Source organism: Galleria mellonella, unplaced genomic scaffold, assembly GCF_026898425.1.
Source record: "Galleria mellonella isolate WM207_F2 unplaced genomic scaffold, CSIRO_AGI_GalMel_v1 utg117, whole genome shotgun sequence".
NCBI classification, from domain to species: domain Eukaryota; kingdom Metazoa; phylum Arthropoda; class Insecta; order Lepidoptera; family Pyralidae; genus Galleria; species Galleria mellonella.
In genome coordinates, this window is record NW_026441980.1 from 6,537,076 (window position 1) to 6,561,626 (window position 24,551).

General features: G+C 30.5%; 1 protein-coding gene across 15 annotated transcripts in view; it reads left to right on the forward strand.

Moving 5' to 3' along the window:
* The window catches only part of LOC113511928 (polypyrimidine tract-binding protein 2), a 530,476-nt gene that overhangs the window by 385,050 nt on the left and 120,875 nt on the right, over positions 1-24,551 (forward strand). For 2 of the 15 annotated variants that reach the window (XM_031913422.2, XM_031913423.2), the window contains exon 1: positions 22,847-23,060. The exons of the other annotated variants lie outside the window; for them this stretch is intronic. In XM_031913422.2, coding sequence (XP_031769282.1) covers positions 22,980-23,060 — 81 coding nt within the window. In that variant the 5' untranslated portion in view covers positions 22,847-22,979. Of the gene's footprint in view, positions 1-22,846; positions 23,061-24,551 lie in introns of those variants that run through there. 15 annotated transcript variants of the gene reach the window in all.

The following is a 24,551-nucleotide window of genomic DNA, read 5'->3' on the forward strand; positions in this document are numbered from 1 at the left end:
ATTTCCCTGTGCACCAATCGGTTACATTGTACCTGAAATCGAATTATCATGGGACTTAAAATCTGTAATATCATTAATCAATGAGCAATTATATGTATCAACTATGTATGTTGTGCGACCGATGAATAGATAGTAATTTTAGTTCATGTATATAATATGAAATATAAAAAAAAAACACGATAAAAATGGCATTTAAGTATCTAAATAATTTTTGTGTACAGTATAACAAAAAACTAGTATTTATTTGCAATAAACGAGATTTAACGAAGGTTTAATGGGTCTTAGATGGTGGTACACCTTAGCGTATCCTTACATATTATGTGCCTATGGTTTTTCGGAAAAATATGTAAATATTGTATGAATACTTGACCTAGTTACTAGCTGTGTCCGTTATTTTTCCTACATGATAAAAAGTTGCCCATATCTTCTACAAAAAAAAAAAAAAACATTATATGTATCCCAAACAATAGCGCCCAGAGTTAACAAACAAATAAAGGCACATTTACATTTATAAGATTAATAACAATTTAGTATTAAACATTCTTAGACAAAATGTGGATAATGCAAATGTAATATAGCTTCACAAATTACATTTGTACCATACCATTATGAATGGATGCTTATTCAACTACATTATCTTCACGACCTGATTGTTGACAGGGTTGTATCGAGCTGTGCGCATTCACCACGCGTTGTTTAGTGAACGTGTATAATATGCGAAAAGATGGAATACTGTGTCATAACACTTAAAATGTAAATGAACATGTTTGCTCAGTTTGTACTTGCTTATGTGTTTCATTTATATTTACGTGTAATGCAAAATAATTATCACATTAATGTTGACTTTGGTGCTGTCAATTTGAAACGCTGATTAACAGAAGTGATTATTCATGTATTTTTTAGATAAAGATGTAATAAAAGTCGACATCTTTGTTTAACCTGTTAATGACTAGAATCACAGTGTACATATTAAGGAGAAAAACAGTGAATGATGACCCTTAACAAAAGGGTCTAATAAAATTTGTAGTTTTTGTTCATTCTTATGTAATCGCTGTTCAGAAGTATTAATATCTATCTTTGGCTTCATAATACCTTATATAGTAGTAAAAAGTTTACCAGGCTTCTTTCACATATTTCACACAGATTTTATGAAACCTAACTATGCCATATTTTGTACCAAAATATGCTTACTGATCGAAATAAAGTATCCTATATGCTTCTCCATTCCATATAGTACTTATATCCAAATTTCATTGTAATTAATTAAGCCTTTAAGGCGCCATATAGTAACAAACGAACAAATTTACTTTGACATTTATAATATTGGTAAGGATGCTTAATTTGACGTCGCAATTACTATTAATTAATAATGAAACCGAAACAAATTAATTATAAAATATATAGTCTTTAGATTATTTTTAACTGACTTCAGAAAGAAGGTTCTCAATTCGGTTGTATTTTTTATGTTAGGAGTCAGTTGTTCATTTATCGCAATAAATTTCATTTCATTTCTATTTGAAGGAACATATTTATAGTTTGGACTCATAGAAATTTTATCAAATTCGATTTAGTGGTGTAGTTTTTAAATCAAAATAACTGGTATTGCCACATTTGAAGCCAGTTTTTTTTGTTTTTTTTTGTGGAACATAATTTTAAATATTGTTTTCATAATGACATAAATTCGAAATATAACTCGAGTTACATTAGATTTACCGTACTATATCAGTCGTTAATTGTCAACTGCTAAACATAAGCCTCCTTTTATTGGGTAGTTTTACCAGTAGTTGCCAGCTAGTCTATTAGACATATAAGTACTGAAAATGAGCAAGGAATACATTTATGCGCACTTATACATCTTTAAATCTATAACAAGTTACAAGTGACAGAATATTAACGTGACATTGACATTCCTGCACGTAGATGTAAACCGAACGTGACTTTGTGGCATCGTTGGTAACTTTGAAGCTCTGTCTACAGATTTTCTCGATAATAATCGAGACGATACCCTGTATATAATAGTACTGTCTCTACATCTCAGAGTTAATGATAACCCCAGCTTTCAGCTGGTCACGCAGACGAAGTCACTTTTAAAAGTTAGTATAAATATTATAGTTGCTAATTATGAAATTATATTTATAATATCAGTAGAATTATTAGTAGAATACCAATCCATTTATTATTTTATGAAAAATTTCGTAATCCGCAATTGGATCTGTAAAGAACAAAACATTTTTCATTGTAGACAATAAAAAAAAATACACTTATATCAGTTACAACAACTGTTATTCAATTTAAAAGGATTTGATTTTCTTAATTTTTTAATGAAAATAATGCGTTTTCGCAAACTTTAAATAATTAAATCTATACCACTCAAAATACTTAGCCTTAACGGGATCCTAATAACGTCCGTCTATTTCCGTTGTTTTTTGTCTATTTCCGTAAACACTAAAATAATTTTTAATATAATTATTAAAGTATTACAAATTATATAAAAAAATTATTTTGTACATTTTTGAATGAATTATTAATTAATATTTACAGTGCTATATAGCGGAAGGACCATTGATATTAGGCAATTTTGTGGCACGGTGTGCAGCCACTCTAAGATGTTTAGTGAACGTGCACACGTGAATCGAGGGGCAATCTGCATAATGAGAAGTCGAAGGTTATTGCACGGATCGGTCCAAGTCTGCAATTTCCCGCCGCAATTGTTATGGAAACTGTAGTGCACTGATGCACACATTGAATCTGCAGTATTTTTAGATAACCACTACATGTATTATCTTATTTGTTTTCTTGTAATACTTTCAATTATTTCATGTAATATTTTTATTAAACTTTCAAAACATATTTTATTTTTGTTTATTTGTGTAATTGTAAATGTAGACTAGATTATACCTGTGACTACGTCCGCGGATATTCGCACGGATATATGTCTTGGGATATGTTTATTGACTGGGATAAAAAGATCATAACCTTTTTTTGTAGTGATAAATCCGTTTGAACCGTGTTAAAGATGTGACAATCTAGTACACACACACTAGTTCGGATTGATTATTTAGTAATTATAAACAAAAGAGTTTATGCAGAGATTATTATAGTATTTACTGAAACAAATGAATGAAATATGTTATACATTCCTAGGAATTTTTCAAATAAAAGAATATATAATATAGTATTCAAATACAAAATAACTTTCTTTTGTTTCTAATATTATTAAAAAATAACAGTCGTAATGTGTTCGACCACCCTTATATGCAAGTCACGTGTTCCTTTAAAGCGCTCGCATTTGCCGATTACCTATTAAAGGTTCTTAGATGTTGGTAGTTTTACGAGCTCTATGCTATCAGTTGCATAGTTGGTAAACTATGTTTATACGTTTTAGTATTTTAGTACTATTGTTCGATCTATAACGCAGCTTCGTAAGTCCACTAAATAGCACTTTTACAATGTTGTATGCTTTAAGTTTTTTTTTTCTACTAGTATTATATGTATGTTTCCATATGAATCTCCTAAAAATAGGGATAATATTTCTCAATTATTTTGTCAATTATCTATCAAATCAAAAAACAGTTAAAATCGTCGGGTTTATGAACTAAATCTTTCTTTGATAAGTATCCACGAACAATGAATGCACCAAAATCTTCATAAAATCTAAAAATGAATTTAAAAATAATAATAACTGTAAACAAATAAAAAAAAAAAGGAATGATATACCTTTATTTTACGATAAAATAAGATTTATTTTGTGTTAACTTTTTCTCAATTCAGAATCCTTTTATTATTTTATACAGTTCGAAACTTTTAGTGGCAACCACTTTTTCAGTAGAAAGAAAGATGTTCGGAAAGAAGTTTGGGAAGTGTCATAAGCAACAGTGTCTGTTATCAGTATTCGCTAGTGGCCTAAACTTTAATATTTAATATCTATTTATTTAATGTTTATTTATTATTTTCTACTATTAGCGATACAACTCCATCACGAATGTAGATTACGATGGGAATTTTATAGTTAGTTTTTTACTGTGTATTTATTGTTTTATACGCAACTAAACCTATAATATGTTTACCGACTTCAAATATGATAACATTCAGAATTGGATTTTATCCTTTTTTTGTATATTAAAGGATTTCTCTCCCAAATTGTATAGATCAATCGATGAAACTTTTTTGTTTCATGCTTAAATACCACTTTAGTATACAGTACAAATAAGATAACAGGGTGATAAAATAAATTAATGTAATTTACCAAAAATTTGTCTTCAAAAACGACTTCTTTCAAATATATAATTAATTATTCACATACAAAAATAAAAACTGTTCTACATAACTCATCAAACAAAATTATTTCAATTCACTGATTGTATTCTATACTTTTAAAATATTTTAAAAGTCTAAAACTTGTAAAATTGACAAGTTAATAGAAATACTCTATCAACGGACACTACCTTCCAATTACTATTCGATTGATGGCAACTGCGATTGGGGGCTGTCTCGGATCAAATTCCGAACACTTCTCTTCCCTTCCGCGCCTCTCGACCTCTTTTATTCCCTTCCAGACGTATTTGACAGATTTGTACTGCCAACCCAATTTTATTGACCAGTTATTATTTTATTTTATAGACATCCACTCTTATTTCATAGGCCCTAAGACGGAGTTACGGTTTTTGTCACCCGATTATTGGAACAAATCTTAGGCGATCGACATTTTTATTGAATCGAATTCGGCGAGGGCTTATGGGATTGCCGTAAACGTTATGTAATATGGACTCGATCTTTTACGCTAATATTTCGAGCAATGCAGCTTTCTGAAATTCGCTGATTTGTATAGGTGCAATTTATAATAGCTACCAAGCTAATCGCATACGAGTATAAATCATACACACACACACACACACACACACACATATATATATATATATATATATATATATATATATATATATATATATATATATATATATATATATATATATATATATATATATATATATATATATATATATTATTAAACTAAGTGGGATAAAAATTAAAATAAAAATTAAAATTAAAATAAATTAAGGACTAATAAGGAAGGTTGTGGAGTTTCTGATAGTGACAGTGCCAGGCTGGTCAATTTTCTATTGTTGTGGTAGTCGCACACATACTAATGGTAGCGGAATTAAACAAAACAATTCTAATCAAATTACCAATTAATATCGCACTAATGCGGGAATAAACCCTATCGCTTACAAAAATCGTTACATAATCGATTTAGAATTAGTAAATAATGTAATAAAAATACCTTCTAAATACGAGCCTTCTTGGAAGTCGCTTAAATATGCGCTAATCATTATATTATAACACCACATTTATAATAAATGTAATCATATGAAGAAAAAATATCCACATACAAATTCATTTGAGTCCAAAAAGTACTGTTAATATTACATTCAATATTTAAAAAATAACTATCAACTAAAGTGCAACAATAAATCAAAGAGGACGCGAGCAATGGTGCAAAGCGGTCTTTACAAACCGTTCAACGATATCGAATTGTATAAAAATAAAAACTGAAGTGGAGTCTTGTCGTGTTTTCGATCAAAGAAAATTACGAGAGGCGTGGACGGCGGCGTTGGTCTTTTCCCACCGTTGCTCTATAAAATCCCTTTCCTCGCAACATATCGTCTTTTCTCCCCCAAATTGCGGCTGTCCCGACGCGGCAGACACGTCCAGGTAATAACGCAATAAACCACTGAGAGCTTCCCCCTGGAAAAGCGATCGAGTTTTCCTTCAACCTTTCGAAAACGAGTTGTCCCCCGATTCATGTGGCGTACGCCCGTTTGAAAATAAACCGTGTTACGTTTATGTTAAGTGTGGTTTCCGTGTAACAACTGCGGTTCTCGATTGAGCGATGTGCAATCGGTTAGACTGGCCGACCGCGGGAGTGTTTTTCGCGGTGCGCCCGCTACACTGCGGCCATCACTTTGTGTAATTGAAAACTCTATGTGCACTTGATCAGAATATCCGTTTACAAATAAATCTTTTATAGCCCCTGGCTTAATACCGCGTTCTAATATGAAATTGTTTATGCCATATTCTAATTATGGGAACACAGGTACGTTACATTACGCTTCTGATGTTTCTAAAACACGATTTCAATTACGCTTGTCAGAGCAGATCATCCACAAGGCTTAATTAATTTCGGGGAAAGATTTAACCGGTAAATGACTTTTGGTAATAAATACGAGTATTTAGCGATACAGTTGCTTTAATTAAAGTGAAATATCTTCGATTAACTCGATTATCTATATGTTTACTTGCACAAAATATGTTGTTGTTATAATGTAATAACTGAAAACAGGAATACAATTTGTTGTGTTAATAATATTTATTATCTGTAACTTGTAACTTCTTAAAAAATTACTTAAAATTCAATACGTCTTATTATTTTACAATTATTTTGTATAAAATATATTTAGAAGTGCCTCAGAATCGACCCCATTGCGAATTTTTGTAAAGTCACTTAAAATACTCTTTTAAAAGCAAAAGTGCTGTACTTTTTTCACAGTCAGCAGGACCTTTATGGTTTAGAGCATTAAGTAATCTACTCGCCGCCGACTGAATGCACAGACGGACGCCTAATGCACGTCTGGTGAATATGGCGCCCGTTTTAAGATGCCCTTTGTAATCGGTTATTTTATAGACGCACTTGTTAAATAAATTTAATGTATAAATAAATTTGCAGTGTCTGGACACGAAGTTTTTACTTTTACTTTGTTCACTATACCCTTTTAGAATAAAAAACTAATGCATGATTTTATTTCGCAGTCATTGAAGTAATATGCCACAAATTTATGGATGACTAATAAATTTTTATCCGTAGTATCGTCCGCGTAAATGAAATATACTCGTATTAAGGGACAGGAAAAAAGCCTCTATTCTTCTTTATCCTAAACCTGTCATATCAAATTTCGTAAAGATTGGTTGTTAAAGTGCCAAGAGGCAAACAAGCAAACAAACTCACTATCACATTTATTAGTTAACAGATGATCAACTCTTTACATTAGATTGCATATTTATCAGTTATGATAAATATCAACCAAAGACGACACTACAGATCCATTAAAAAATGTTCACGATCGGAGTGAAACGATTGCCTGTAATATTAACAAATTTTCTTCAAGAAAATTAATAAAAACAAACAAGTAAATATGTACAGAGTAGCAAAGGCAAGAAGTTTGGTAACTTCCAATAATAATATTTATAACGCAACCGAAAGCAAATAAACTAAACGTAGCTAACTCGATAATCGAACCCACGCCACGAAAATCACCAAGAAAGCGGATTTTAATTAAGAACGCCTCTTTGTCAACTGCCCCTTTTAATTTTGATGAATAAAGAAAATTATTTATTTGGCGCCGTTAGCGCTTACCGTGATTTATTCTCCAAGTTACGGACGTTTATAAGGCATCGCCAGCCCTTAGGGAAATATCTTTTTCATAATTCTTGCGAGTTTGACGCCTAACATTAGCGTTGTATTCCGGCCGGACGTAATGTTAATTTGTTGATATACTTCTCGGCAAATCTAAGCCGTATTATTTTTGTAACAAATTTTTACCTTTTTTATTGTATTTTTATTTTTTTTTATGTGGTAATTTTCTTCTGTGATAAAAACAATTATAAATACTCAGCAAAAACAATTAAGTCTAGATTCTACACAAATATTTTATATGTGCTCTGTATAAGTATCTACTACGGATGACATTTGAATATAAAAAAATTGAATATTATAAAATAAATATAAATAAACTTTTATTGCGGTGTAAGTTGTTACAACTATTTTTTATGTAAGAAAAAGAAGTGAAAAATTTCTGATAAATAATATTACAGAAGTTTTATTTGCAAATAAGAAGCTGACTGTAAAAAGTACTACTTTTTGTTTACTAAGTAAAAAGCTGTTTGAAACCTCAAAAAACATCTCGTTTAGGGGTTTTTATTTTGTGTATTTGGGGATGTATACTACCCCATACACATAATATACGAGTACAAACTCGTTAGTTTGTGTTTTATGTAGTATTTTTAGTATTAAGTATTTTATACAATTCTTTTTCTAATTTGTTCTTCGTTTATTCCAGGTACGTTAAGTTCGATTCTATACCTACAATAAGGATGGTAAGTCATAGAATTATATGTGCACAAAATTATTAATTTCCTAAACTCCATATTATCGTATCAATGTAGCATTTCAATAGTTTGAAGTAGTTATTTAATTTATATTTTATACTAGCTATTTTTAACCAACGTGAACCCTTAAATAAAAATAATAATAATATAAAATCTGTATTAACAGCTTTTTCAAAAATCATGGAAAAAATTATTAATAAACGAATTATTAGCTATCTTAATAAATACAATATCATATCGGACTGTCAGTTTGGTTTTAGACAAAATATATCTACGGAGGATGCTGTAACAGCTTTAACAACTTTAATAGTAGACCAACTAGATAAAGGAAATAAATGTCTCACGGTATTCTTAGATCTAAAAAAGGCATATGATACTGTCTCTGTCCCCATTCTTGTACAAAAAATGGAACGGATCGGTATAAGGGGTGTACCTTTGGCTCTACTTAGTGATTATTTGACAAACAGGAAACAATGCGTTAAGATTGATAAGTATACTAGTGAATACTGCAATGTAGATTTTGGTGTTCCTCAGGGAAGTGTGCTCGGGCCTACGCTCTTCTTGATTTATATAAACGATTTGCTAAACATACAATTAAATAATGCCAAGATCTTTTCATATGCTGATGACACCGCCATTGTTTTTACTGGCAAAACATGGAATTCCATTCGTACGAATACTCAAAAAGGACTAACTATAATTGATCTTTGGCTAAAAAATAATTTACTTACTCTAAACTCTCTAAAATCGAAATATATATGTTATACCATAAATAAATCAACGCAACCATCACCAGAATTTCAAATTATCATTCATTCTTACAATTGCAATAAAGTAAATGGTGACTGTTTATGTCCATCTATTGATAAAACTACTTCTATTAAATATCTTGGTATACACATGGACCAGCACTTATCTTGGCATTCTCATTTAGAAGCAGTCAGCACTAGAGTCCGAAAGCTAATTTGGATTTTTATTAAGCTGCGTTATGTGGCATCCAAATTTTTGATCAGATCAATATATATAGCCCTAGCGCAATCTATATTGATGTATTGTATTCCTGTATGGGGTGGAGCTACTAAAGTAAAATTTTTAGAAGTGGAAAGATCCCAAAGAGCTCTTCTAAAACTGGCCTACTCTAAACCACGTATTTATCCCACTGACAAACTTTATCAAGAGTGTGATTTATTGTCAGTAAGAAGGATTTATATACTATATGCAACTTTAAAAAGACACAAAAGTGTAGGACTAGACTTTTCTTATTTATTAAAACGTAGGAAAAACATAACTCTGATGGAAAATAACGTTAGGACAAGTTTTGCTATGCGACAATATAGTAAACAATCAACACATTTATACAAGTTATTAAATAATAAATTAAATATCTATAAACTAAACAAATTTGATTGTAAAGATGTAATTACTAAATGGTTAAAAACTTTAAATTACCACGAAACAGAAGAACTTTTCAAATATTAAAATATTGATGAGTTACTTTTTAAAAAAATCTTAACAATACAGATTAGCGTAAAACTACACAAATACTCATACAACATACACACCACACAACAGTTGGTACATGGCGCATGTACATGCACACATACACTCACACGCACGCATACATAAACACACACACACACACACACACACACACACACACACACACACACACACACACACACACACACACACACACACACACACACACACACACACACACACATCACACACATGCATGCATGCACACACACGCATGCATGCATTTAGATATACTTATTACTAATATTAGATAATGTTTATGTATTAATTTCATGGTACTACGATTTATGTATTTGCATGGTTATGGAGGAGCGTGACCTTCTGATACAGGTGATAACACTTACTAGAAGGTCACAACAACGATCTTAGTATTGTATCAATTTTGTTACGAAATAAATATTTTTCATTTTCATTTTCATTTTCATTTTCAAAATCCTGATTGATATTATAAATTCAAAAGTGAGTTTGTTTATATGTTATTATATAACGCCTTAACTATAATCAATATTAACTTTGGTATAGATGCGCTATTTAGTATAGAGAAGAATTTTAGTTACTTTTTATTTCGGTCAATAAGTATGTCCTGGACGCGCAGACGAAGTCGTAGGTAGAAGCTAGTTAAAGAATAAATATAAAAGTAGGTATATAATATAAGAATGTAGGACGTAATCCACAAATGTACAAAATTTTAATTATATCTTTTAAGCGTAAAATAACATTCAGAGTAAAATGCGCAGTAGTAAAATGTTAAAAAGTTGTTGACAAATCATAAGCAAGAAAAAAGTCAAACATGAGCAGATCTGTGTAGATTTTAATTATTTCGTTTTTTGTTTAAAATAATAATCGTCAACAAATTTTTATCTTTGAAAACAGAACTAACACAATTTTCAGTGTTATAGAAAAAATATATATGTAACAAATCGGTTTGTCACATTCATTAAAACAGTGACAGCTACCAGCCACTGGATAGGTTTTATTTTACGAAATGTTTTTGCAGTAGGATTTTTCTATTTATTTTGTTAAGAAAGATAAATATGACAGATAATTACTAAGTATAATGTATCAAAATAAAATCTATCTAAAAATCAATATCATCACACGTGACAGAAAAATATTTTATATACATTTTTTTTTTATATACTTTCGTTTGTGACACAAAGTAATGAGAGTTTGCCATGCCACGCAGTTAAATTAGCGACTGACATTAACACTAATGATAGTTAATGCAAAACTTTTTTCACCTGTATCACGGCTTTAGATTATTAAAAAACAATTTATTAGGTGGCTATCTAGAAAATTATATATTTCTCTAGGTGTTTCCAATATGATTATAAAAAAGAATATTATTTTAGTATAAGACTTGTTTTTATTTTTAATTTCTTATACTTTTTCTATTTGTTCCCTCGTAGAACTTGCTACATAGAGGCGCGCCGCGTTCGTAGCGTGTGTCGCCCCGCGCCCGTAGTAAATCTTTTAATCTCTTTACAATGGTCCAACGTCATAAATTTGACATCTGTGACTTTTTTATTACGATATTCGAAAACGTGTCCCTCCCTACGGTATGATAAAATCGTATTTTATGGACGCGCTACCAGTCAGTTCATTATTTTATGCCGTTTTTTTTCGATTAATAATAGCAGGTACGTACAGTCCCACCGATGGGATATAGCCCTCTCCACCCTATGATGAGTCAAGGGCTTCAATATAAATTGAGTTATGAATTTTATGATCAGATTATTGAATTGTGGACAAAAGTCACTAAATCATCAATGGTTTATAAAAACCTTTGAAAGCTACCTCTTAATGTTATCTATTTATCGCAGATGTTTGTTTATAAATTGTGTTCAAGTAACGAAGCTAATTGGAAAGTGAGTTTTTGATGTTATTCGATTGACGAAGAAAAAAATTATGTTAATATTATGTTTGTATTTTTAACATTGTTGTAAATAAAAAATGGTCATTATAATAATTACAAAATAAATTGCCTGTAGACAGCTCCTAAGTGTATATCATTCCGAACAGCTGCGATAAAAATAAAGACTTACTTCATTTATATTTACAAGCCTCAGAATGAAAAGCTACGGACGCCCGTCCACACTTAAAACGGAAAACTTTTGTTACAAGTCTTTCAGTATGCTTGAATATTTTTAACGTAATGATAATGATGCGGTCAGGTTCCGTGGTCTTATATTATTTTTAAAATTTACACTCCATAAAAACGTAGTTTTTTTAAACAAAACTTTTTATTGATAGCAATACCTCGCTCACACTACACTTTTTCAAAATATCATTCGTAATGCCGTTTTCATCATTATTTTCTATGTTAATTGAATTTGAATAATGTTTTAAGGTAACTCAGAAAAAGTTTAGTACTGAGATTGATCCATCTCGTTCAACAAAGACGGTTTAAAATGATCTTAATGGAACTATATTTGAAAACTACACATAGCTAGTGTGTTATGTTACATACTCATTTCTTTCTTATACTTATAGACACACCGTTTATTACATATATTACTCTGTTTCTTTGTAACTAAAATCTTTTTAATTGGCTTATATTTATATTTGTAGTGGTGCAATAGCTGTTGTTAACGTGTCATATTAAATAATATTTCAATAGCTTTTAATCTATTTCTAATGTCAATATTTATTTATTTTGCTTTAATAGGGAAACATACTATACCTAAAATACATAAATATTAAACACAGTCATAACATATATCAGTAAAATTTCCACAATAAAATAACATCAAATAAACAAGAACAGATGATTAATATGAAAAAAGTACTTGACGTTACAAAAAAAATGAATATAACAATAACAATTTTAAAATATTTTTTCCTTCTTAAATTATACGGAATTTACGCAAAGTTCCTCTTTCTCGTATTTTCTATATAAATTTAGATCTTCACTGAATATGTCCAAAGAGAGGAAGCGCTGATTATAATAATTATAGACTCTTATAAGAAAAGTATTACTCATGTATATCATGTGTGAAAAAAGTGTACTGAAATATGGTTTATATATTGAACATTTTTAGCACAACATATACTTACAAAGTTTTCAAAATTCTAGGTAAATTTGATTTTGTGTGAGTTGAATATTTTCTCTTTATTTTGTGTAAATAAAAACTCGAATTAAATTTCTTGGTTGGATTCAAACTTTTCTTGTTTGATATGAGGTAACGTATGATCAAGCGTAAACCTGTCTTATAATAATAAAAGAGGATTCTAGAAGATTGAACCATAATATAATATCCAATACCATGATTAGACATTATGCTTATAGGTAAGTCTTTCATGCAATCTATTTTGTAATCATCCACCCTATAATCATAGTTAGGATGCTCTAACACAAAAAAACATAAAAGTTACCTTTTACATGATACTTAATAGTATTAAGATTACTTATGTGATAGATATCCAAATCTATTTACTGAAAATATTATAAATTAAGTGCACTGAAAACCGTCTTAAAAGTGCTTTTTTATATTCCACGTTGCATCCATTGTCAAGTAGGAAACGACAAAAACGAATCGATCTCTCGAGTTAACAAAAGCAACGGAAAATGCAGACGTGCCATGAATAAGTAATTTCTCTTAAACGTTGTTGTTAAATAAACATACCTCTGATATTTTAAATGTACAAAAAATATTTTGGATTGACAAAGGAGGGCTCAGGTTACATTGTGATTTCAATACATTTTCGTTTCGCAAGTGGCCCTATTTATGTTAGGGAAGCGCGGGTCCTCCGATGAATAGATAATATCCATCTGGCTAACTGAGGCCTGCCGTGAGTCGGCGAATCTCACTGCGTCATAAATATAAAGTGAAAATGATAAAACGGAATAATACTCTTACGTGTACCATTTCGTAAGCTGTATATTTTTGTTAATGTCATTCACTAATAATATAACTCAATTATATTTCGTTTTTCATGATCATATGTTAAGAAAATCTCCAATAAAGCTAATAAAAATAATAATAATAAATAATATTAAAAAATAACATTAAATTAATCGAAATAGTAAATATCTAAATATTGAACTAGATATAGATAACCTAGTGTGGTTTATGCCTCTCAATTTCCTTAACTATCATTGAACATAATCAATATGTTATTCATTCATCATTAAAATAGTAAAATATTTAGTATCTACAACGTAGTTTATCGAATACTGAAAGTGTTTTCGAACGCACGAACGAAGCACGAACCGTTTAACCTGTATAAATTCGTATTTATGTGATAATATTTTTTCGTAATATATACTAGTTTCAAACTATAAACTCCTACAACTTAGCACTCATCGAATAATAAATATATACATTTATTGAAGCAAAACTGAATTAAATCAAGTCAGTGTCTAGACCTCTTGTTATATAGCGGTCTCTCGAATTTTCCCTGCACATTCTGTGGGTTACTCATCTCCATTGAACCTTATCGTTGGGCCTATCGTAAATTAATGATATAACATAACGACTATCATTTTGCCATAAGAATATAAGCGTCCTAGACTTAATTGATGTACGAAATGAATTATGAGTTGGGAACATAATTTTTTTAAGTTAAAACATGATTTGCACTTAGAAGCTGGGAAAAATAAATAACAAGTAAATACTGATTTTTAAATTTTGACTATTAAACGGCTTCCTATATTTATAAAAGTTTATAAAAGAAGTTAAATACTCTTATTTTGTTGTATTTTACATTAACTATTTTGGGTAATGATAGTACGGTATAACAGAAATAATACGGTATAACAGAAAAAGTACAACAACAGAAATTTATCAAAATAGTTAACTTTTTTCAGAGTATGTACCTATATATGAATAAATTAAAAGATATGAATGCCTCGCCATTACCTCATTATATGGAAGTTTTTTTTTATGAACTAAGTGCATAATTAGTAGATTTTGGATTGAAAGTTTTTTTAATATACATGGAATTAGACTTTACTCATTACATTGCCTGCGTGGCCTCGTCATCTCTTTAATTCGCTTACATACAATACATGCTAGTACAACATTTTACAAAAGGAGTTTTACTATTGGAAATCTTTTTCTACTTTCTTCTGCTTACCCATCGATTTATTGAATAATGGGTTGGCTTGCAACGTCTACCTGGTCATCTTAATTATAAAAAGTGGTCGTTTTCTTAAATAAATAAAACGTCCTCAAGTACAAAATCTAGTTACGTGCGTTAACGTCAGTAATAAAATTTCATTCTACGACCATTATTCTAACATTAGTTACTCGAGAACTTTACCTTAACAAAAATACACTTTCCGTTATTGCGACACTCTCTTAATACTGATTTTCTTTTCTTTTCCCAACTCGAGCATTTTTATGCTCATCCTCAGAACTTTTGCAATCCACTTATATCAGCCGTGAAGCGCTAAGCAAATACAAAAAGTTTTCCATGTTTAATCTGCACGCTTTAAGGATATTCATTGAAATTTCGCGGAATTACTTTAAATAATCCGCGGGAAGTTATTTTTATTTGTATGCGATTTAAATACTTTACGTATGCGTTTGCCCTTCAGGAGCTTTGATTGCGACGAGCGAGTCGTGCATGAAACAAACTTCGGCGGTTTTCCCTAACTACCTGCCTAATAAGTTTATGTAAACCCGAGGATTTTATATGTTATCATCGTATCATTGAAATATTTTTTTAATGTTATATCTGTTAGTTCTTAACATCAAAACACGTACAAATTGCAAGTAACTGTTATAAGTTTTGATCGCCTTATTCGATATTTCTTTACAGTTAGGTAATTTCTTTTAAAATATTCGAATATGAAACCTGTAATATGTAAAAACTTAAATTAGTTATTAAGTTACTAAGTGAACATACAGAGATCCTTCCACCATCATTATTTCAGCTATTATTCGTCCATTATTGGACATAAGTCCTCCCTATGGACTGAACAATCAAGAAACTTTCTTTCCAATCGATTGTCGGTTCTTCAAGCTATGCGACCAGTCCGTTGCCACTTCAGATTGCTTATCCTCTAGATATCCTTTACTCTTATTTAATTCTAATACTGAAGCAGTATGCAAATAAAAAAAGTCATAAAGCGGCAGTAAACAATGATTTCACCTGGGTATCGCAATTGGAAAAAGTAAACGTCTCTGTCTGAGAGAAAGAGACGGCGTGGTGCGGTGCGGTGCGTTACCTTAGGTGCATAAATTACGAAATGCGTACGATGTAAGACTTGTAAAATTGGGCATACTCGCTTCTTTCCCAAGGATTTTGATAAATAGCTGAGTAAAATAATTTCGTTCGTCGTATAACGATTCCCTCATACACCCGCACTCAACGTTCTGGCGCGTTGGGAATTCTTATCTCCCAAACGCAGCACTTTGATTATGAAGGAAAGGAATATTTAAAGAAGCTTTCGCGTGCTTTGTGTTGTTCCTCGACGCATGTGCAAAATTTATGTATGAAATATGAGTGAATGTTACATTGTGAATCTCTTTGTCTGTTACTATTTCCTTGTGTTGGGTTTTTTGTCTAGACATGATCGTAAAGGGTGTTCATATTTACAATACAGACGGTTATAATACAGTAAGGTATTATGAAAATCGTGCTAATGTTATATCGTGAAAACTATTATAATTTATTTTTTATATTGCTTTGCTGTCTTCTTCATAAAACTTCACAATCGTTTTTAAAAAATTAAAATTTATAAATAGATTTTCATTTTCTACTCATAAATTGTTCGGTTTTTTAAATATTTTAGATTGTTTCTCTTTCTTTTACTTATTTAGTTGATACATTGTACTAAATCGTATGTCCCGAACATATTTGCCGTTGCTAGCCAGCAGCTGTTCAATGGACTTGTCTGTAGTATGGATTACACTATGAAGTCAATGATTACAGAAATATAAAACCATAATTTATATTCCATTAATAGATAAAACACCTTAGTTCGACGATATGTATAAGTCGTTACCGTTTTTTACCATTCCGAGATGTATAAAAAATACGTTTAGTTTTATAAAAACAAACCTCGGCTGCCCGAGACCTTCGAAACTTATTCCAATCATTGAAATCGGGCCGATTCGATCGTATCCCCTCTTACACCTATCACTTATTCATCAGCTCCATGAATACTTAAGTCAATTCACCTTAGAATAAGCTTTCGCTTAATGATATTACTGTTACAAGGATGCCTCTAGTAATAGGCTAGTGTGTATGAAAATAACAAAATTTAAATATGAATATTGTGTTTATTATAATGCATTTATTGTTTTTTCAAATCATTTCACATTATATAATTTATGTATTTTAGCTATCAAGATTTACATTTGTTTTCAGATGTTCTATTTGACTTAATATAGAATAACTTGCGTGTTTTGTTGTATGTAACCTATATATATTCCATTAAAAATTATGTATGAATTACGTAAGAAGAATTTTTCATTCAAGATACCTATATATGTGACATGGAAAATTATAACAATGTCATTATAATCATTAACAAATAATAACACGAACTTTACAACACATATTTATTTAAGAAATGACGATAGACTTGCCTTCAGCTACGTCGAAATCAAATATGCTTGACCAAATTTGACCGTGTCGAGTATTCCGCCGTATTATTCATATATTTCTATTATTGAAATTCTGACTGTTCCACGATGGATTACAATTAGGAGTATTTTTATTTTAATTAAAAATAAAATATTTTAAAATGTTCACGTAACACATCCATATGAACAAATGGCTTCACTCGACTACATTGTATTAAACAACTAAAAGAGTGTTAGTACCGAGTTTCGTTTTCAACTTCACTTACATGTTACTTGAAATTTACGATTAGTGTTCTCGATTTTATGGTATTCTTTCATACTAATACCATCCTGTTACTACATAGAAGCTGTAACCGTAAAGTTTATCGCGTTTACTACATTTAGGGAATTGAACGGGCTTCCTAAGGGATCTGCCACACATACCTACACATGACGAATCGGCTTGCGATGATCGAAGATTTTCTGGAACAATATGTTCTTAGTTTATTTTTTGTTTTTAACTAGTTTTTGTTCCCGAGTTTGTATAACTGGGATACGTTAATTGAAAAAAATAGCCTGTGTTTTCCATCCTTAAATACTAGGTGTATTATAAATTTCATAGCGATTCGTCAATTTCCTTAAAGTGCCAAGAAGTAACAAACGATCAAATCCCCTTTGACATTCTTAATAATTACATATTTAATTAAAATTTGTTTAACTGTTACTATATAAGTAACTACAATCTGTACTGTTGTTAGTTCTATATTTGATGTTCATTTCACTTTTATTGTGTCTCAGTTTTGAATGGTTTTGACATTTAATATTAAAATTATTTTATAACATTAGTACTACCTTAAAATTTTTATGAAAAAAAAAATAATATGACTGTCTTAAATATATTATATCACGAATGCTTAAATCTACTATGACGATATCAGTTACTAACCTCAAAAGGTGAAAAGTATATATATATATATATATATATATATATATATACACATAATAACTTTAAATATCGATATTTATAATAATATTAGCTCAAATAAATTAGACAATCTTGATTAATGAGCTTAATTCATTATTTATTAAAATATAATTGATAAAAATACGAGATAAAAATTAACTAAATGTTAAATTTCATTGAAATTAATTCAAGATAATATATACCTTTGATCGTTGTTCAAGATAAAATGAGAAATTTACTAAATAGTGTCTTTTAGTTTGATTTGTATTACAAAATAGCCATTTTAGTCAACTTCAATCGTCGTTAATTTAATATGGGACCATCGTGTAAAACCTAGCGTAATTTAAGGTAACGCCAACCGGGCAAATGCCCGAAACGGCAAAATAAATTCACTGCGATTTAAAATACTTATTATAAAGAGGATTTATTTATTATTTATTTAACTCTTTATTGCATCATAAATATGATGATATTAAATAGAGGATCTAATATGCTTCGGTTTGAAAGATAGAAATGTACGGATGAATAACACCGTAGTCCTCATGATTGACAAAGAATGAGTGGTAAGTACCATAGGCGCCGCAAAGTATTTTGTAATGTCAGTGCTGTTGTTCATATGTATAAGCCGTTTTAATTTTAATAAAAAAATATTTAACTATTAATGTTTCACATTAGTTGGGCCGTCAGTTTGTAGACCATTCCAAATTACATAAAAGTAATATTTTTGCCCGAAGCAGCAAAATAGCTAGATCATGCAAGCACCTTTACACGTAGGTGTCAAGTGTCAGTACAGCGCACGGCATCCGAGTGGACTATGCACGTGCCGACGTTCATTAGCGGACAGATGCGTCTGCAATCGGAATCTAATCTCGCCGCTTTCCTCTCGGTACCATGTTAGAGGACAATCCGTAATTGACAGCTGCTTCGAATACTTGCCAATCTTCGACGTGAATGTTGGCCAATATATCATTATGCTTACATTTGCGTTATTTACAGTGTAAATACGTATAATTATCTTATTGTTTACCTACATATGAATTTGTTACATTTATGTAATAATTGATTATTAAAATATATCTGTAATCGATATCTAATCTTACGGTTTTTCTCCCTGTACCACTTTACTTACTTTACAGGAAAATCTATAATTGACTGCTGCTTCGAATAAATATTAGCAGTTTCGGCGCCGAACGGATAACACTAAGCTCCGATTCTTTTTTACAACACAGGGGCCAAACGAGCATGCGGCTCACCTGATGGTAAGTGACTACTGCCGCCCATGGTCACCCACAACACCTACGGCATTGCAATACAAAATCCGATACAAAAAACAGACGCAAAAAAATCAAAATTATTGTTTATTATTAGTAGTAGTATAATAATAAGAGTAATAATACTCTTATGGTACTTCATGTAAATTTTTCCTAAACGTCTTTTACGTCTAGACATCATCTGTTGACAATTTTATTATATTGGTAAAAAATACAAAATTCAGTTACTATTATTTAAAAAATAAAGAATTCTCCATATAAATCGGATGAAACGTCACCAACATATGCGTTCCGTGGCAAAACGAAACGTCTGAAAGGGCGCCATGAAATTTGCCGTTTGACACCTCCGCTCCAATGGCACGAGCGAGCGAGCAGCATTTGCTTTGCGATTATGCGTGAGCAACACGCCACCATGTGGAAACGCTTTTAGGCAGTAAACGATCTCGTTATTTCTTGAAAATTATAAATAACTTTGTGTTCTAAAGGCTATTTTACCCTATCGAGTACAATATCAAATCACTTTATCAATTTAATTATGTAGTTGTAATTAAGTAATAATTAAGAATCTACAGAGTTAATTGTAATTTACAAGTCGAATTTATTGTATTTCAACTATAGTACTTCTAGGGTACATTTGTTTAGTGATACGATAGTTATTATTACAATCTTACATAAATACAGTCATTGATAGTTCTTTTAATTAATGATTTATTTATTTAGGGGTTAATGGATTAACAGTAGTAGCAGATAACAAAAAGAAGGTGCGAGAATTCATAGATAAATTAGGTCTTTAGAAAGACATTACAATGTAGGGTCTAATCATTTATTTATTCTTTATTGACCATATTACAAAAAAAAACGTTAAGTACAAAAGGTGGGTATAATGCTATATAGTATTCCCTACTAATCAACCTTTGGCGAAACAGAAATGTAATTATACGGCGAAAAAAAAAAATGTAAATCATCTGCCGGATAAATGACAGATGCATGTCATTCCGGCCCTAATATAATGTTGCCGGTCTAAAGGTGCCAGCTCTCTGCCGTAGTAAGAGGATACCATAGAACTGCTATAAGCGTATGCATTGTGAAATAACAATATAATGACGGCACAAGCAAACGAACAAATAAAAAATGTACCTCCTTATTCACGACATATAACGATGACATAGCTATTTAATTTGAACGGCGAATGTAAACATAATGCTAAATACAGGAAAATTATATTTTTATCGAGCTATAATTAAAATATATCGAACCCTTAAGTCTTAGGAGAGATTTTGCCTCACTCTGCGTGTTCTACCGCTTGTACAACGGATTGTGCTCAGAGGAATTATTCAATATGATGCCTACAGCCACTTTCTATCATCGTACGGCTCGCCATCGACAGGGAGTTCACCCTCATATCCTACAGCCTAAATGGTCGCGTACAACGCAGTTTTAGAGATGTTTTCTCCCACGAATATTCAGGTTATGGAATGAGCTCCCTGCGGAGGTTTTCCCAAGAGACTACAGCATGGGGTTCTTCAAAACCTTCAAAAACTTTACCCCCCGTAAAGAGGTTTCTTCAGGGTCGGCAACGCGCACGTAATACCTCTGGTATTGCAGGCGTTCATAGACTATGGTAACCACTTATGATCAGGTGGGCCATATGCTTGTTTACCACCTCAGTGGTATAAAAAAAAAAAACAATCTATAATTACAATTATAATAGTATAAAAAAAGTCTATAATTAAAAATTACAATTTTAAATCTTTTAAAATGTTACGTTTCATTGTAGATCATTTTAATTGCGATAAACAGAAATACATCGTACATAGTTTGTTTATATATATACTAAAAAAATTACTACATTTTTAATACTATAATTTAAAATAGAAATAATTTTCAATCGATATAAATTAAGTTTAATCTTATATTCACTTGCGTGAAATAGTTATTGTTTTGATTGTCAGATAAAAATACTTCCGATCTTCCTCACACTTTCGTGTTTTACTTATAATGATGTCTCGTTCTATTGCTATCATTGCGCTTTTACGCTATTGGTATACGCTAGCGGGGCACCAGTGTGGGGTAATAAGTGAGGATGAATGAAAGTCAGTTCATGATGAATTCAACAAAAATTAGTTACGAAGGTTTTCAGGTTGGAACCGTATGGAAGTCGACCTGATAAGCTATATTGCTAACAATGGGGCCCGTTACTAACAATCTCCTTCCCTTATGATACCTATTATTTTTAATGGTTGATAATTGTATTGGCAACCCCGCCCGCGCTAACGGTACATGCCGGCGGGGCACCAGTAAGAGATGATAGATGAGGATAAAAAGGCAGGTCAGTTAGCCCATCGTGTAAATACACCTGGAATTCAGTACGATTGCCAATAGGGGAAACCACGTGGAGGTCGATCTGACAGGATATATTGCCACCAACGGACTGCTAGTCCGCATTACCAATAATCCCCTCCCCCCTGTCATATCTATTAGGACTGTAGTCCTTCTGTGGACTATCCTTATCTATGCTTGTTGCGCGATACAAATATATATGAAAAACACCATCAAAGAATGGTGTAATAAGTCGTTTATTGGTTCAAACTTTAAGAGTCGATGTTAGCGGGTAAATGCACAATAGCGGCGCTCTGTCCTGTTGAAATCAAACATTGGCACAACAATCCAGCCTTCCAACCTAGTCTATAGTGCTCTGTAGCCTTTGACCAAGCTTCTTAAATTGAATAAACCACCCAGCCGCGTTAGCCTCGCGCTTTTATTAGATCTAAAAGCATTGGAAAATGTTTGTAGCGAGACACCGCATCTGGATTAGCACCGAATAGAAAAAAAATAGAACACTTCCTCGTCGGTGAAGAACACTCTTTACCATTAATGGAAATAAAAAATAAACAGAATTATAGAATCAAAATGAAGTAAATCGATTATATACAGTGTTTTATATATTATATTAGGACATAACCTACTCGTGTACCGAATTTTATATAAACCATTATGGCCGTTTAAACATCATTGAAAACAAACATCCTAAATACTTACCTCTTTATATATTTTCACATTTATAATATTAGTAAGATTGAAACGTATTAAAATATATATATATATATATATATATTTGAAATACAAAATCAAAATTTTGCGTAGGGCTTCCATATATATATATATATATATATATATATATATATATATATATATATATGACGTAAGTGATTTTGAATTTATTATAAATGTAAAAATTAAAATAAAAACGAGAATGAGATAAACGGTTTTCTTTTCCCGTTAATACCTAATTAAATTATTCGTAAAAGAATCACATCTGACCGCATATTAAAAAAAAAATTACGGGTAGTTATCATAAATATTATTTATGATACCGTCACCCCGTGATCCTACCATTCTGTAACCAACCTGTCAACAACTAACATGTGTTTCAATTAATCACTTCTATCATTAATTTTCATTGTTTATTTGTGTTTTATTTCATTTCTACTAATTATTTGCCGACTACAAATTAATATAATAAAAATGGTGTTCAATTTACTTGAAATGCTGTCTCGTTTACGATATGTTCATGATGAAAGGAACTTTATAGATGGCGAAAATCAGGTATGTAAATAAAAACATATTTCGCAACTTGTGATAAAGTATATTGTAAAAACTACGTACATTATTAAATTTAAAATGTTATTATAATAATAAAATATAAATTTAAAATTACAAAAGGTAGATAATTATGTAGTTGTTTTTTTTTTTAATTTTAATGTTAGTACATAAATTCATTCATTCAATCAGTCGATTTGCAATTGGATATTTATAAAAAATTAATAAAGAGTAGAAATAAAAAATACTTATTTCATTTTTTTTCTAGCACAAAACGTCAATCAATCTTTTGACAGCTGTTATTCAATAGTAGTTTTAATTTATCAACAATATAAATAGTAAAGGTACTAAACCATATAGCCTGACCTTTAGAACAAATATTATTCATTAAAGTCAAAGATTTTATGTGTCTTTATACCATAGATTAAGATATAGTACTTGCAGTTCTATATACTGTTTATTCTTATAGGATTCGATTGCAAAATGCCTAACTTAAAAAATTTGACCCGTAAACACTGGAAGCATTGAGGACAATAAGAACATTCTTGATTTGTATAAAAATAAAAATCAACTGATTAATTCTATTCTTTTTGTGTATGTATATCAAGTATTATTTTTTTCTTTTTTCGAAACGGTTTACTCCTTTGTTAATTGCATATTAATTTGGTCAAGATTGTTTTTAATAAAGAATCAGTGGTTATATTTTTTTATTTTTTTTTATTTAATTTTGTTTTAATAGTTATACCTAGATGTTATTTTCAACTAGTATAACGCGAGATGGGTTGATAATTTCTGTTGTTATTGACAATATGGCTATAGTTTTCAATAGTGTTGTTTATTTTTCTGTGTTTTCTTTACTTGTTGTTTTAAATGTTATACATTTGTGCAAACTTTATTATTATAAATATTATTTAGTTGTATAATTATTATGTATGTTGTTATGGCTATCTATTTGTCTTAAATAAATTAATAAAGAATAATTTAGATTTTTCATGGGGCAATATAAAACTGATATCTTTATCCTCTTTACATCCCAATTAAGCAATTTGAAAGTTCTAAATTGCAATATATGACAATGTTAAACATTTTTCGTTTGCAAGATACATCGCTGATGAAAGCTGTATAGGTTGAGTTCTTTTGTCTTTTTCAATAGATGCAAACAGAATTAAAAATTAAATACACTATCTCTAACCCATAGTTGTGACTTCTAATTACAAATGTGAAATATCAAAATAGAATTCTAATTTATTATAGAAGTCTATTCTAGACACTGATAAAATTAAAATAAGCTATTTAAAACTTATTTCAATGTCTTTACAAAAGATATAAGGGAAACAGACATGATCGAAAACGTAATGTTATAAAACGTACTTAACTGGATTTTACGTTTGCTACTCTTGATACGTATTTAAATTAACTTAATAAGTTAATATTATAATAACAATTTCCTTGTAATGACTGTACCCGTCTGTTTTTTTATTATAAATCACACGTGAG